The sequence below is a fragment of the Coregonus clupeaformis genome, chromosome 13 (assembly GCF_020615455.1).
Source record: "Coregonus clupeaformis isolate EN_2021a chromosome 13, ASM2061545v1, whole genome shotgun sequence".
NCBI classification, from domain to species: Eukaryota; Metazoa; Chordata; class Actinopteri; order Salmoniformes; family Salmonidae; genus Coregonus; species Coregonus clupeaformis.
The window spans coordinates 53,322,774-53,336,518 of record NC_059204.1 but is presented as its reverse complement, the minus strand read 5'-3'; the positions used below and the strand labels follow the sequence as shown (position 1 = coordinate 53,336,518).

General features: G+C 41.8%; 1 protein-coding gene across 1 annotated transcript in view; it reads left to right on the top strand.

Annotated features, from left to right (window-relative positions):
- Positions 1–13,745, top strand: part of cblb (Cbl proto-oncogene B, E3 ubiquitin protein ligase) — a 204,719-nt gene that overhangs the window by 135,866 nt on the left and 55,108 nt on the right. Inside the window, exons 9-10 of the mRNA XM_041894588.2 lie at positions 2,063–2,194; positions 5,951–6,154. Coding sequence (XP_041750522.2) covers positions 2,063–2,194; positions 5,951–6,154 — 336 coding nt within the window. The remainder of the gene's footprint in view (positions 1–2,062; positions 2,195–5,950; positions 6,155–13,745) is intronic.

The following is a 13,745-nucleotide window of genomic DNA, read 5'->3' as shown; positions in this document are numbered from 1 at the left end:
ACAAACAAAATTGGATTTGATTTTATGTTAAACTGTGTAGGAAAAAAATAAAGGCAGTAGAATTTAATTTGACGATATTCTATGAAATTGGTCACATGGTGACCTATACTATGTAAAACATATGGATGAAACATTAGATTTTTAAAGACTCATTCTCCCATGAATTTTCAATAATTACAGTAGGCTGGAAATATTATACGATCCTTTTATAGGTTATAATAATTCATAATTCACTTCCATGTTATTGAATATAAAATAAAATACATTTCCCAGAATAGATCAAACACTACAGAATGGAAGGGATTAACCCAATCTCATGACAACAACAAAAAATACTGTGTGACATGTTTGAGTTGTAATCAAGCTAATATTTGAAATGGTATCTGTATTCTTTGCAGTAATAAGTGGCAGATAATTTTAGTAAAATATTTGTCTAAGGAATGAGACCTTCAGCTTCATGTCTCACTCGCTGAGCTATACAGTGCATTCGGAAAGTTTTCAGACCCCTTCCCTTTTTCAACATTTTGTTACGCTACAGCCATATTCATAAATGGATAAAAAAATAAAAATAATAGTAATCTATATACAATACCCCATAATGACAAAGTGAAAACAGGTTTTTAGACATTTTTGCTCATTTATTACAAATAAAAAACAGAAATACCTTATTTAAGTATTCAGACCCTTTGCTATGAGACTCGAAATTGAGCTCCGGTGCATCCTGTTTCCATTGATCATCCTTGAGATTGGAGTCCACCTGTGGTAAATTCAATTGATTGGACATGATTTGGAAAGGCACAGACCTGTCTATATAAGGTCCCACAGTTGACAATTCATTTCAGAGCAAAAACCAAGCCATGAGGTCGAAGGAATTGTCCGTAGAGCTCCGAGACAGGATTGTGTCGAGGCACAGATCTGGGGAAGGGTACCAAAACATTTCTGCAGCATTGAATGTCCCCAAGAACACAGTGGCCTCCATCATTCTTAAATGGAAGAAGTTTGGAACCACCCAGACTCTTCCTATACCTGGCCGCCGGGCCAAACTGAGCAATCGAGCGAGAAGGGCCTTGGTCAGGGAGTTGACCAAGAACCCGATGGTCACTCGGACAGAGCTCCAGAGTTCCGCTGTGTAGATGGGAGAACCTTCCAGCTGAACAAGATTCTCTGGTCTGATGAAACCAAGATTTAACTCTTTGGCCTGAATGACAAGCATCACGTCTGGAGGAAACCTGGCACCATCCCTACGGTGAAGCATGGTGGTGGCAGCATCATGCTGTGGGGGATGTTTTTCAGCGGCAGGGACTGGGAGACTAGTCAGGATCAAGGGAAAGATGAACGGAGCAAAGTACAGAGAGATCCTTGATGAAAACCTGCTCCAGAGCGCTCAGGACCTCAGACTGGGGTGAAGGTTAATCTTCCAACAGGACAATGACCCTAAGCACACAGCTAAGACAACGCAGGAGTGGCTTCGAGACAAGTCTCTGAATGTCCTTGAGGGGTCCAGCCAGAGCCCGGACTTGAACCCGATCGAACATCTCTGGAGAGAACTGAAAATAGCTGTGCAGCGACGCTCCCCATCCAACCTAACAGAGCTTGAGAGGATCTGCAGAGAAGAAAGGAAGAAACTCCCCAAATACAGGTGTGCCAAGCTTGTAGCGTCATACCCAAGAAGACTTGAGGCTGTAATCGCTGCCAAAGGTGCTTCAACAAAGTACTGAGTATAGGGTCTGAATACTTATGTAAGTGTGATATTTCCGTAGTTTTTTTAAATGATAAATTTGCAAAAAATTATAAAAACCAGTTTTTGCTTTGTCATTATGGGGTATTGTGTGTAGATTGATGAGGGAAAAAAACTATTTAATCCATTTTAGTATAAGGCTGTAACGTAACAAAATGTGGAACAAGTCTAGGGGTCTGAAAACTTTCCGAATGCACTGAATGTCTCACTTGATTCAAATTCACTTCCTTTAATTCAAATTCAATTCACATTCTGCTTCATGTCTAATTTGAATTCATGAGTTGTGTGTGCTGCCTCATAACTGATCCCTCTCTGGTCCTAAAGGAGCAGTACGAGCTCTACTGCGAGATGGGCTCCACCTTCCAGCTGTGCAAGATCTGCGCCGAGAACGACAAGGATGTAAAGATTGAGCCCTGCGGACACCTCATGTGCACCTCCTGCCTGACTGCCTGGCAGGTAATCAAATCAAATGTTGACGGTGCATTGCAGAGAGTATTTTGTCATTGTGACTAGGGTTTGAAACTCAGGTTTGCATGACAGGGATGGATCATGTTAAACTAACACCATCTCTCTTGGCATTGCATGTATGCCAATTGCTAGTGCACAAAAAACCAAACAGCCTTTGCCTTATTTATCCGATTGAGGCTGAATTTATTTGAGCATCTGTGATACAAACAAGGCATTTCTGTGTTTCTACTGTTAATGCTTTGCTAACAGTCTTCTGTATGCCTACTTAGTGTTATTTGCTTTTGAATACAGTAGGTGGTAGAGATTAACATGGGTAACCGGAATCCCGGGACTGTCCCGGGAACACTCTTTACATTTCCCGAAAAAATAAAGACCTTTGAAATCACAAAAAAAATATCCAATGTAGGCACTAATGCAGGCCCTTCACAACATTTGCAGCATCAGATTAGCAACAAATAAAATAGTACATTATCCAAACAGCTTTTCGCATTGAAACCTTTCACATCACACAAAGTCGGCATAAATTCAAAGTGCATGCATAATTGATACTGCCGGACTGCACACGCGACCTGAATGCCGGTAATAAACCCTACAGGAAACCCCTACAGTATAGCTTATAAAATAATGTGTGCCTCTTTGAGCTGTCATTGTGAATCTTCAGGCAGTCACACATTTGATAGGCCTATGCACAATTCACTGTCACATGAAGTCTGTTAAAAATTCTGAGAGTCATGAGGGAATATTCTATCTTCTCCTGTCCTAGAGCCTAGGCTATTTTCCTTTCCAGTCCCAATCCCAATCCCACTGAAACCCAAAATCTTGACTCCTGTCTCGCATGAAAATTCCTAACTATTCTGTAATCCATAGGTTGCATTATCAGAGCACGTCTCTTGTGTATGCCTGTCAAAATACTGCTATAACTATTTCCACTCTTCATCTCCACGTTATTCATGAGCTGATCTGCTATCTGTATAATCATCAACTCGATTTAGCCAAATATAGGAGCGATTCTGTAATTCGTTGAAGGAGGTTATCTAGCAAGTTTAGCAACTTTGGTCATTTCACTTTTGTTTGGCTGAGTAAGAATGATTAGACAGCACTATACTCGGAGTGTGCTCTTGTGCATTGAGAGCCTACTGCTGAAATGCGCTGCCGATCAAAGATAGTTACTATCATTAGTAAATATCAGTTTAATTTGCTCTGAAATCTTGACATAGTGGTGTAGCCAAGCCGACAAGGTGGCGCAGCGCCCCTCTTATTTGGAGAGAACCTTGGCATAGTGACCATATCTTGATTTGAAACGCTTTAAATGGGCACTTCCAGGATAAATAGGAATTATTCCCAGTATTGAAACTTGGTAGATTTTCTTGAAAATATTCATCCCTAGTAGGTGGTACATCTGCAGAGAAGGCACAACCCTGTTTGGATGGAACATTGGTGTGTTTGTGTGTGTGTCAGATGGGATGGTAATGTGTGTATGTTTGTAATTACTGTCCTAATGAGTCACTATTGGCCTCCTCCCATAGTGGGACATCTGTGCTGCTTTTCTCAAGTCAACAGATCTATCTATTGTGTCATCTTATTGATCTTCAGCAGAAACACAAACTTGCTTACAGGTGGCACTTTTTTGCACTGTTGGGTGTCATATATTCATGGTGGATTCATTTGTTTATTTCTTTCAGAGACGTGTGTTAAGAACCCTTTCATAATGGAGGTGGTCCTGATATACAGTAACTACAGATACACATCTATAGACACTATACACATCACAAACAGACAGCTATATATCATGTGTACATACTGTAATATGAACATATGAACTTGGTAATGCAGGAGATACATAAGAAAGGATCTTGGACACAGTTAGTTTTGTTCTGTTTCAGTACACAAGCCTTACCCATCTCCTCCCTGTATGTAGGGCCCTATAAAATCTGCTTTACAAAGAATGCGAACGGAATCACGGAATCCAGACATTAAAATGGAATTCAACAATATTGAAAAATGTATTTCGCTTTTAGTAGGAAATTAACTAAATGTATTGACTTATTAGAACATTCTTTAATTTGCCAAATATTATCATAAGACATGAACAAAATACATCAGTGATTCGTATTTTCCATCGCTAACCAAACAACGGTCTCTGGCTGGTGCACAGTTGAATTAAAGGGTAACTACACAAATGTATTAGATTTTTCACAGACCTCAAAAGTGGTCTCCGGAAGTAGTTTAAGCATTGTTGTGGACTTAGAACATCCTATTTTGTTTTTCTATTAAAAAAGTGTGATTTTGAGACTGGAAATCTGAAAAAACAGAGAAAAACAGAGAAATCGAAATTTGGGAGAAAATAAACAGAATCAGACAAATTCAACCGATTTTTATAGGGCCCTATGTATGGTTGATGTCAAGTTGGTGATGGTTTTAGAATGGTAGAATGGCTTAGCCTGTCCCTTTCTGTTTCTCTATGTCTATGGCTCTACCAGTGATTCCCATGGCTCCATCTGAGGTGGGCCTAAGGGCACGTGTCTGTGTGTGTCTTTGTCACATTTCCTGTTATGATGATGTGATGTGTCATGTGACCGAGCCCTACCTTTCCTATCTACGGTTGCCGGGATGTGTGTCAGCGCAGTGATGTCATGTGTGGGCCGTGGAAGTCACAGAGGGAACTTCCATTCTCGCTATTGTATGACTAACTAACAACCCCGGATATGTTCCAGTTGAGTCAAATACGTGGGGTTCCCTCGTTACATTAGCCTACTCAACAAGGACTTGTGGTACTACTTCTTATAAAAAGAAATTGAAAACATCTGCCATTACTCAAAGATTCTTGAACACATCCTGGTATTTTAACTTAAGAAAGTTTCTTAAGGCAGAAGGGGTGGGCCCTGTAGGATTTGAATGGCCATTCTGTTTTTGGAAAGGACGTGTTTGTGATCAGATGTGGGTGTTTTTGGCCGAGAGCAGTGATGCATACGATTTTACACATTTACCATAATGTACAGTATGTACATACATGGCTCTGCAACTCTGAATCTTCTGATTTGATTGATCAGATTGATATCTAACCTAGGACCAAAACTTAAATGTCATATGACTCTGGGATCATCTGCATTTACTATACCTAGGATTGCAAAATTCCAGGAACTTTCAATAAATTCCCTGGTTTTCCAGAAATCCTGATTGGAGGATTCCGGATTTCTGCTTATTCACGCCTGATTCCGGGAATCTTCCAACCAGTATTTCGGGAAAACCAGGGAATCTATACTACCAGAAACAATGGTTCTCATTGTCAGCCGATGCTGAATGTGCCTGAGCGGCCTCCCACTCTAATTTGGATTAGGTTTCCAAAAATGCTTTGATGCCTTTCGCAAGTTCCCAACCAGATAGATGGCTGCCACAATCAGGCTTTTGTTCTTGTAAATATCGCCTCCCTTTGATTCACCAAAGTTGAAGCAGAGGGAAACCTCATCATGAAAGATGGAAGCCTTTTATTAATTGTATTTTTAGTGCCAATCGCATGGTCCAAGCAAGTGTGCGTTTGTGTGTGTATGCCTGACCGTGCATGTGTGTTGTATGCCTGAGTGTGTATAGTCTCCACTGGCACTGGGCACTGGGCACATGCATGTGGGATTGCATTTATTTGAATATTTGATTAATTTACTTACTTACTTATGTATGTAGGCCTATATGCTGCAATGCATCTTTTAGCTGCAAATGTAGTAAAGCTTGATGTGCGTTTCTCGACAGGAGTCGGACGGACAAGGGTGTCCTTTCTGCCGGTGTGAGATCAAAGGCACAGAGCCTATCATCGTGGACCCTTTTGACCCGCGCAACACGGGGGCTAAGTGCTTCTTCTTGGATCACTTTAGCTCGCCTATACTGGACCTGGAAGACCTGGATGAGGACAAAGAGGACTGTCTGGTCATGAATGGACTGGCCTCCATCAGGAAGGTACATCACACCATTTACTATCACTTTTATTAAATTATTATAATACGTAATTGTATGAATTAATTAATTTATTTGAGAAATGTAAAATACATATAGAGTTGCCTCAGCCATGTGAGTACAACAAAATACACACATAAAACATTATAGAGGATTTAAAAATCATGGTAGCGCGTTATAATAATTCCACGTAATAAAGCATTTATAATGGATAAGTAAATTGTTTCTTTATCTTTTATTAATCATTACTCCCAGATTTGTAAATGCTAGGAACCTAGTTATTCACACATTTATAAACAACCTTTAAACAGAGTCAATGTGCAGGGACACAGGTTAGTCGAGGTAATTGAGGTAATATGTACATGTAGGTAGAGTTAAAGTGACTATGCATAGATAATAAACAGAGAGTAGCAGCAGCGAAAAAGAGGGGATGGGGTGAGGGGGACATTTGATTAGCTGTTCAGGAGTCCTTTGGCTTGGGGGGGTAGAAGCTGTTAAGAAGCCTTTTGGACCTAGACTTGGCGCTCCGGTACCGCTTGCCGTGCGGTAGCAGAGAGAACAGTCTATGACTAGGGTTGCTGGAGTCTTTGACAATTTTTAGGGCCTTCCTCTGACACAGCCTGGTATAGAGGTCCTGGATGGCAGGAAGCTTGGCCCCAGTGATGTAATGGGCCGTATGCACTACCCTCTGTAGTGCCTTACGGTTGGAGGCCGAGCAATTGCCATACCAGGCATTGATGCAACCGGTCAGGATGCTCTCGATGGTGCAGCTGTATAACGTTTTGAGGATCTGAGGACCCATGCCAAATCTTTTCAGTCTCCTGAGGGGGAATAAGCTTTGTCGTGCCCTCTTCACGACTGTCTTGGTGTGTTTGGACCACGATAGTTTGTTGGTGATGTGGATACCAAGGAACTTGAAGCTCTCAACCTGCTCCACTACAGCCCCGTCGCTGAGAATTGGGGCGTGCTTGGTCCACTTCTTTTTCCTGTGGACCACAATCTTCTCCTTTTTTCTTTTTTTTCCTTTTTTTTTAGGGGGTAGATCAGCTTTAATATTGCAGATAGATTGTAACTTCCATCAATGTAATTGTCTGCATCACTTCCAATCCCCCATATGTTTTTTTCTTCTTTTCTTTCTCGCATATATATATACAGTGGGGGAAAAAAGTATTTAGTCAGCCACCAATTGTGCAAGTTCTCCCACTTAAAAAGATGAGAGAGGCCTGTAATTTTCATCATAGGTATATGTCAACTATGACAGACAAAATGAGAAAAAAAAAATCCAGAAAATCACATTGTAGGATTTTTAATGAATTTATTTGCAAATTATGGTGGAAAATAAGTATTTGGTCAATAACAAAAGTTTCTCAATACTTTGTTATATACCCTTTGTTGGCAATGACACAGGTCAAATGTTTTCTGTAAGTCTTCACAAGGTTTTCACACACTGTTGCTGGTATTTTGGCCCATTCCTCCATGCAGATCTCCTCTAGAGCAGTGATGTTTTGGGGCTGTCGCTGGGCAACACAGACTTTCAACTCCCTCCAAAGATTTTCTATGGGGTTGAGATCAGGGAGACTGGCTAGGCCACTCCAGGACCTTGAAATGCTTCTTACAAAGCCACTCCTTCATTGCCCGGGCGGTGTGTTTGGGATCATTGTCATGCTGAAAGACCCAGCCACGTTTCATCTTCAATGCCCTTGCTGATGGAAGGAGGTTTTCACTCAAAATCTCACGATACATGGCCCCATTCATTCATTCCTTTACACGGATCAGTCGTCCTGGTCCCTTTGCAGAAAAACAGCCCCAAAGCATGATGTTTCCACCCCCATACTTCACAGTAGGTATGGTGTTCTTTGGATGCAACTCAGCATTCTTTGTCCTCCAAACACGACGAGTTGAGTTTTTACCAAAAAGTTCTATTTTGGTTTCATCTGACCATATGACATTCTCCCAATACTCTTCTGGATCATCCAAATGCACTCTAGCAAACTTCAGACAGGCCTGGACATGTACTGGCTTAAGCAGGCGGACACGTCTGGCACTGCAGGATTTGAGTCCCTGGCGGCGTAGTGTGTTACTGATGGTAGGCTTTGTTACTTTGGTCCCAGCTCTCTGCAGGTCATTCACTAGGTCCCCCCGTGTGGTTCTGGGATTTTTGCTCACCGTTCTTGTGATCATTTTGACCCTACGGGGTGAGATCTTGCGTGGAGCCCCAGATCGAGGGAGATTATCAGTGGTCTTGTATGTCTTCCATTTCCTAATAATTGCTCCCACAGTTGATTTCTTCAAACCAAGCTGCTTACCTATTGCAGATTCAGTCTTCCCAGCCTGGTGCAGGTCTACAATTTTGTTTCTGGTGTCCTTCGTCAGCTCTTTGGTCTTGGCCATAGTGGAGTTTGGAGTGTGACTGTTTGAGGTTGTGGACAGGTGTCTTTTATACTGATAACAAGTTCAAACAGATGCCATTAATACAGGTAACGAGTGGAGGACAGAGGAGCCTCTTAAAGAAGAAGTTACAGGTCTGTGAGAGCCAGAAATCTTGCTTGTTTGTAGGTGACCAAATACTTATTTTCCACCATAATTTGCAAATAAATTCATAAAAAATCCTACAATGTGATTTTCTGGATTTTTTTTCCTCAATATGTCTTTCATAGTTGACGTGTACCTATGATGAAAATTACAGGCCTCTCTCATCTTTTTAAGTGGGAGAAGTTGCACAAATAGTGGCTGACTAAATACTTTTTTTCCCCACTGTATATATATATATACACATACATACACATACATACATATACACATATATATACATATATATATATACATACATATCCTTTTAAAATATATATATATTTCTCTTTATTACTTTCCAACCCCACCATCCCTTCCCTAATTGGAGTAGACTAGTGATCATCTCCTTTGTCTTGATCACGTTGAGGGAGAGGTTGTTATCCTGGAACCACACGGCCAGGTCTCTGATCTCCTCCCTATAGGCTGTCTCATTGTTGTCAGTGATCAGGCCTACCACTGTTGTGTCGTCGGCAAACTTATTGATGGTGTTGTAGTCGTTCCTGGCCATGCAGTCATGGGTGAACAGGGAGTACAGGAGGGGACTGAGCACGCACCCCTGAGGGGCTCCCGTGTTGAGGATCAGCGTGGCAGATGTGTTGTTACCTACCCTTACCACCTGGGGGCGGCCCGTCAGGAAGTCCAGGATCCAGTTGCAGTGGGAGGTGTTTAGTCCCAGGGTCCTTAGCTGAGCTGTAGTCAATGAATAGCATTCTCACGTAGGTGTTCCATTTGTCCAGGTGGAAAAGGGCAGTGATGAGTGCAATAGAGATTGCATCATCTGTGGATCTGTTGGGGCGGTATGCAAATTGGAGTGGGTCTGTTTAATCATGCCGATGTGGCGTATATCCCGCCAGCTGTATGTTATCCATGTCGTCGTTCAGCCACGACTCGGTGAAACATAACATATTGCAGTTATTAATGTCCCGTTGGTAGGATATCCGTGATCTTAGTTTGTCTATTTTCTAATCCAATGATTGTACGTTGGCTAATAGGACTAATGGTAGAGTCAGATTACACACTCACCGTCGGATCCTTACTAGGCACCCGATATCTCTGTCTCTTTCTCATGCAAATGACGAGGATTTGGGCCTGGTCGGGTGTCTGAAGAAAATCCTCCGCGTCCGACTCATTGAAGTGATGTGAGTAATCGCTGTCCTGATATCCAGAAGCTCTGGCAGAAACATTATGTACAAAATAATTTACAAATAATGCGGAAAAAAACCCACACACAATAGCACAATTGTTTAGCTTGGAGAAGCCTAATTACCGTGACTAAACGGAATTTGACTGCCCTCATGACTAGTGACTGCCGGTGTGGCGGTAATACGGTCACCGCAACAGCCCTAGCCTCATTTAAAGTGTGGGATATTTTTAGTTTATAAATGTTTTCAATGACCAGTGTAATTTCTCACAAAAATATGGATATGCCATTGGTAGACATTCCAGCAGTAACTGATGCTCCTTAAGGTCTCAAAATGGCCCCTTGAACATATCAATGGTTAAACAAGAAGCATACAATAAAGAGGATGTTTTAGAAAATATATTTTATTCCAAAACAGTCAAGCTGTTGTAATAGTGTGATGTGTGACTTCAGACACGTTCGATGCTGAGTAAAATAATGTTTTAGTCCAAAAATGCTAACATAAGTGTTTCTTGACAGTGACTTTTCTACCAAAACCAAAGTGTGGATTGCAGTCACTCTTTAGATGAGTCTAATCTTGGTTAACCCAGAACTAAAATCTTGCATAATTTGGTCAGCTGCGTGATTACGTTCTGGGTCCATACATGTTAGAAATTGGGAGTTCTGGTTTGCGAAGTCTCCACCCTCGCAAATGGAAACTCTCAGCCCCCCCCCTACCTCAATCACATATCAGTAGTAATGAAGGAATAAAAATCCACTAGAGACAAAAACTGTCAAGTACGGCCAGCTGTTGTGTGTAGGCTCCATCTCCTTTCTCCATTTTATAATTAGTTGGCATTCGCGAGCTTGACAACATTAGCAAAACAGTCACATTATAACTCTTCCTCAAATCCTTGCAGTCAATATTAAATGAATCATTCTTTATTATCAGCAAGCTGGAGAGGTTCCAACAAACATAATGCACCATAGTACACATTGGTCGGGAGCTCTGCCGGGGCAGTCCCCTTAGTTCTCTTATATACGGCTATACAAAAAAGTAATATAAGCATGATTTACATTATTCATTATTCATCATTATCTTTGGTTCCTGCATGTGACTGACGAATACCTCACAAGGCTTCTTCTCTCCAAGCTGAGACCTTGAAACTGAGATACCCCTTTCGGTTCCCATACAGCAATGTTCTGGGCATACTGCCAAATTGATAGTGAGAATCCCTGTCATGCACAATCAATCAGTCACTTGCATGAACCCAGTCGAATTGGTTATTAGAAAAGCATAAACATAACATTTTCCCTCACATTCCCTCCTCTTATCACTCTGTGATAATTATCAAAACATTTTAAGGTAAGCAGTTTTTGTGAATAAAATGTTTAATATTTACATTTTACATTTTAGTAATTTAGCAGACGGTCTTATCCAGAGCGACTTACAGTTAGACCATTCATCTTAAGATAGCTAGGTGGGACAACCACATATCACAGGTATAGTAAGTACAGTTTTCCTCAATAACGTAGCTAACAGCAAAATCGGAGCTAGTAAGGGGAAATAAAAGTCAAGTGTGAGTGTTAGTTCATAAAATGGGGGAAGGGGGTGGGGTGCTGTGGGATTATTTAAGAGACTCTTTGAAGAGGAAGTACAATGGTCTTGTAGTGGATGCAAACTTCAACTGGTAGCCAGTGGAGTGTGTGGAGGAGTGGGATGACATGGGAGAACTTGGGAAGGTTGAACACCAGGCGGGCTGCAGCGTTCTGGATAAATTGCAGGGGTTTGATGGCACAAGCGGGGAGCCCAGCCAACAGCGAGTTGCAGTAGTCCAGACAGGAGATGACAAGTGCCTGGATTAGGACCTGCGCCGCTTCCTGTGTGAGGTAGGGTCGTACTCTACGGATGTTGTAGAGCATGAACCTGCAGGAGCGGGTCACTGCTTTTATGTTTGCAGAGAATGACAGGGTGTTGTCCAGGGTCACGTCAAGGTTATTTGCACTCTGGGAGAGGGACACCATGGAGTTGTCAACAATGATGGAGAGGTCTTTGAGCGGGCAGGCCTTCCCGGGAGGAAGAGCAGCTCTGTCTTGTTGAGCTTGAGGGGGTGGGCCAACATCCAAGCTGAGATATCTGCCCAGCACGCATCCTTTAACATATTATGTTGTGTGCTTATTATTTTACCATTGATATGTTTTAGGCTATTGTCGTCGAAATTACCACCAGGGACACCTGAAGTCAATATTAAATTAATCATTCTTTATTATCAGCAAGCTGGAGAGGTTCCAACAAACTTAATGCACCATAGTACACGTCGGTCGGGAGCTCTGCCGGGGCAGTCCCGTTAGTTAGTTTATACACGGCTATACATAAAAGTTATATTAGCATGATTTACATGATTCATTGTTCATAATTATCTTTGGTTCCTGCACGTGACTGAACAATACCTCACAAGGCTTCTTCTCTCCAAGCTGAGACCTTGAAACTGAGATACCCCTTTCGGTTCCAATACAGCAATGTTCTGGGTGTACTGCCAAATTGCTTATACTGATAGTGAGGATCCCTCTCATGCACGATCAATCAGTCACTTGCATGAACCCAGTCGAATTGGTTATTAGAAAAGCACAAACATAACATTTTCCCTCACACTATTTTCAGATCTTAAGGAGCATCAGGTACTGCTACGAATGGCATGTCCATCTTTTGTCAGAAATGACACTGGTCACTATTTATAAAGTATAAATAGTCCACACGTTTGATGAGGCCCCACAAAAATACTTGAATAATGATTAGTGAATGATTTATAAGGACCTATATCTTATGAATGGAGTAATGATTCATAAATTATAAATAAACAATTTACTAATCCATTATAAATGCTTTATTACGTGGAGTTATTATAAAGTGCTACCAAAAACCTAAAGTCAGACAACTTACGTTGCGGTCCGACATGCCTCTTAGGCTGCATTCCTTCGATCTGCCATTTGTGCATGACTTACAATATCTTTGTTTCACAACTACTTCAGGAGTTGAGACACATTCTTCAGGAATTACATTTTAGGCAGAGAATTTGGCCAGAGAGTCCACACAAACACCTGTGGTCCCATTCCCCTGATTAGAGGGACAGAAAGAAGTTAAAATATAATAATACAAATAAAAATAGTAACACAAGGAATAAAATACACAAGAATCAAATAAAATGGTATTTGTCACATGCTTCGTAAGCAACATGTAGGATTTCCTAACAATGCAGAGAGAAATTATAACACGAGGAATAAATGCACAATGAGTAACGACAACTTGCCTATATACACAGGGTACCCATAACGAGTCGATGTGCAGGGGTACGAGGTAATTGAGGTAGATATGTACATATAGGTAGGGATAAAGCGACTAGGCAACAGGATAGATAATAAACAGTAGCAGCAGCGTCTGTGATGAGATAAAAGAGTTGGTGCAAAAAGGCAATTTTTTGGGCCTTCCTCTGACACGCCTGATATGGAAGTCCTGGATGGCAGGGAGCTCGGCCCCAGTGACATACTGGGCTGTCCGCACCACCCTCAGTAGCACTTTGCGTTCGAGGGAAGTGCATTTGCCATATCAAGCGGTGATGCAGCCAGTCAAGATGCTCTCGATGGTGCAGTTGTAGAACTTTTTGAGGATCTGAGGGACCATAGCAAATCTTTTCAGCCTCCTGAGGGGTAAGAGGCGCTGTCGTGCCCTCTTCACTACTGTGCAGGTGTGTGTGGACCATGTTAAGTCCTTAATGATGTGGATGCCAAGGAACTTGACGCTCTGTACCTGCTCCACTACCGCCCCGTCAATGTGGATGGGGGCGTGCTCTCCCATCTTTCTCCTGTAGTCCAGGATCAGCTCCTTGGTCTTACTGACATAGAGGG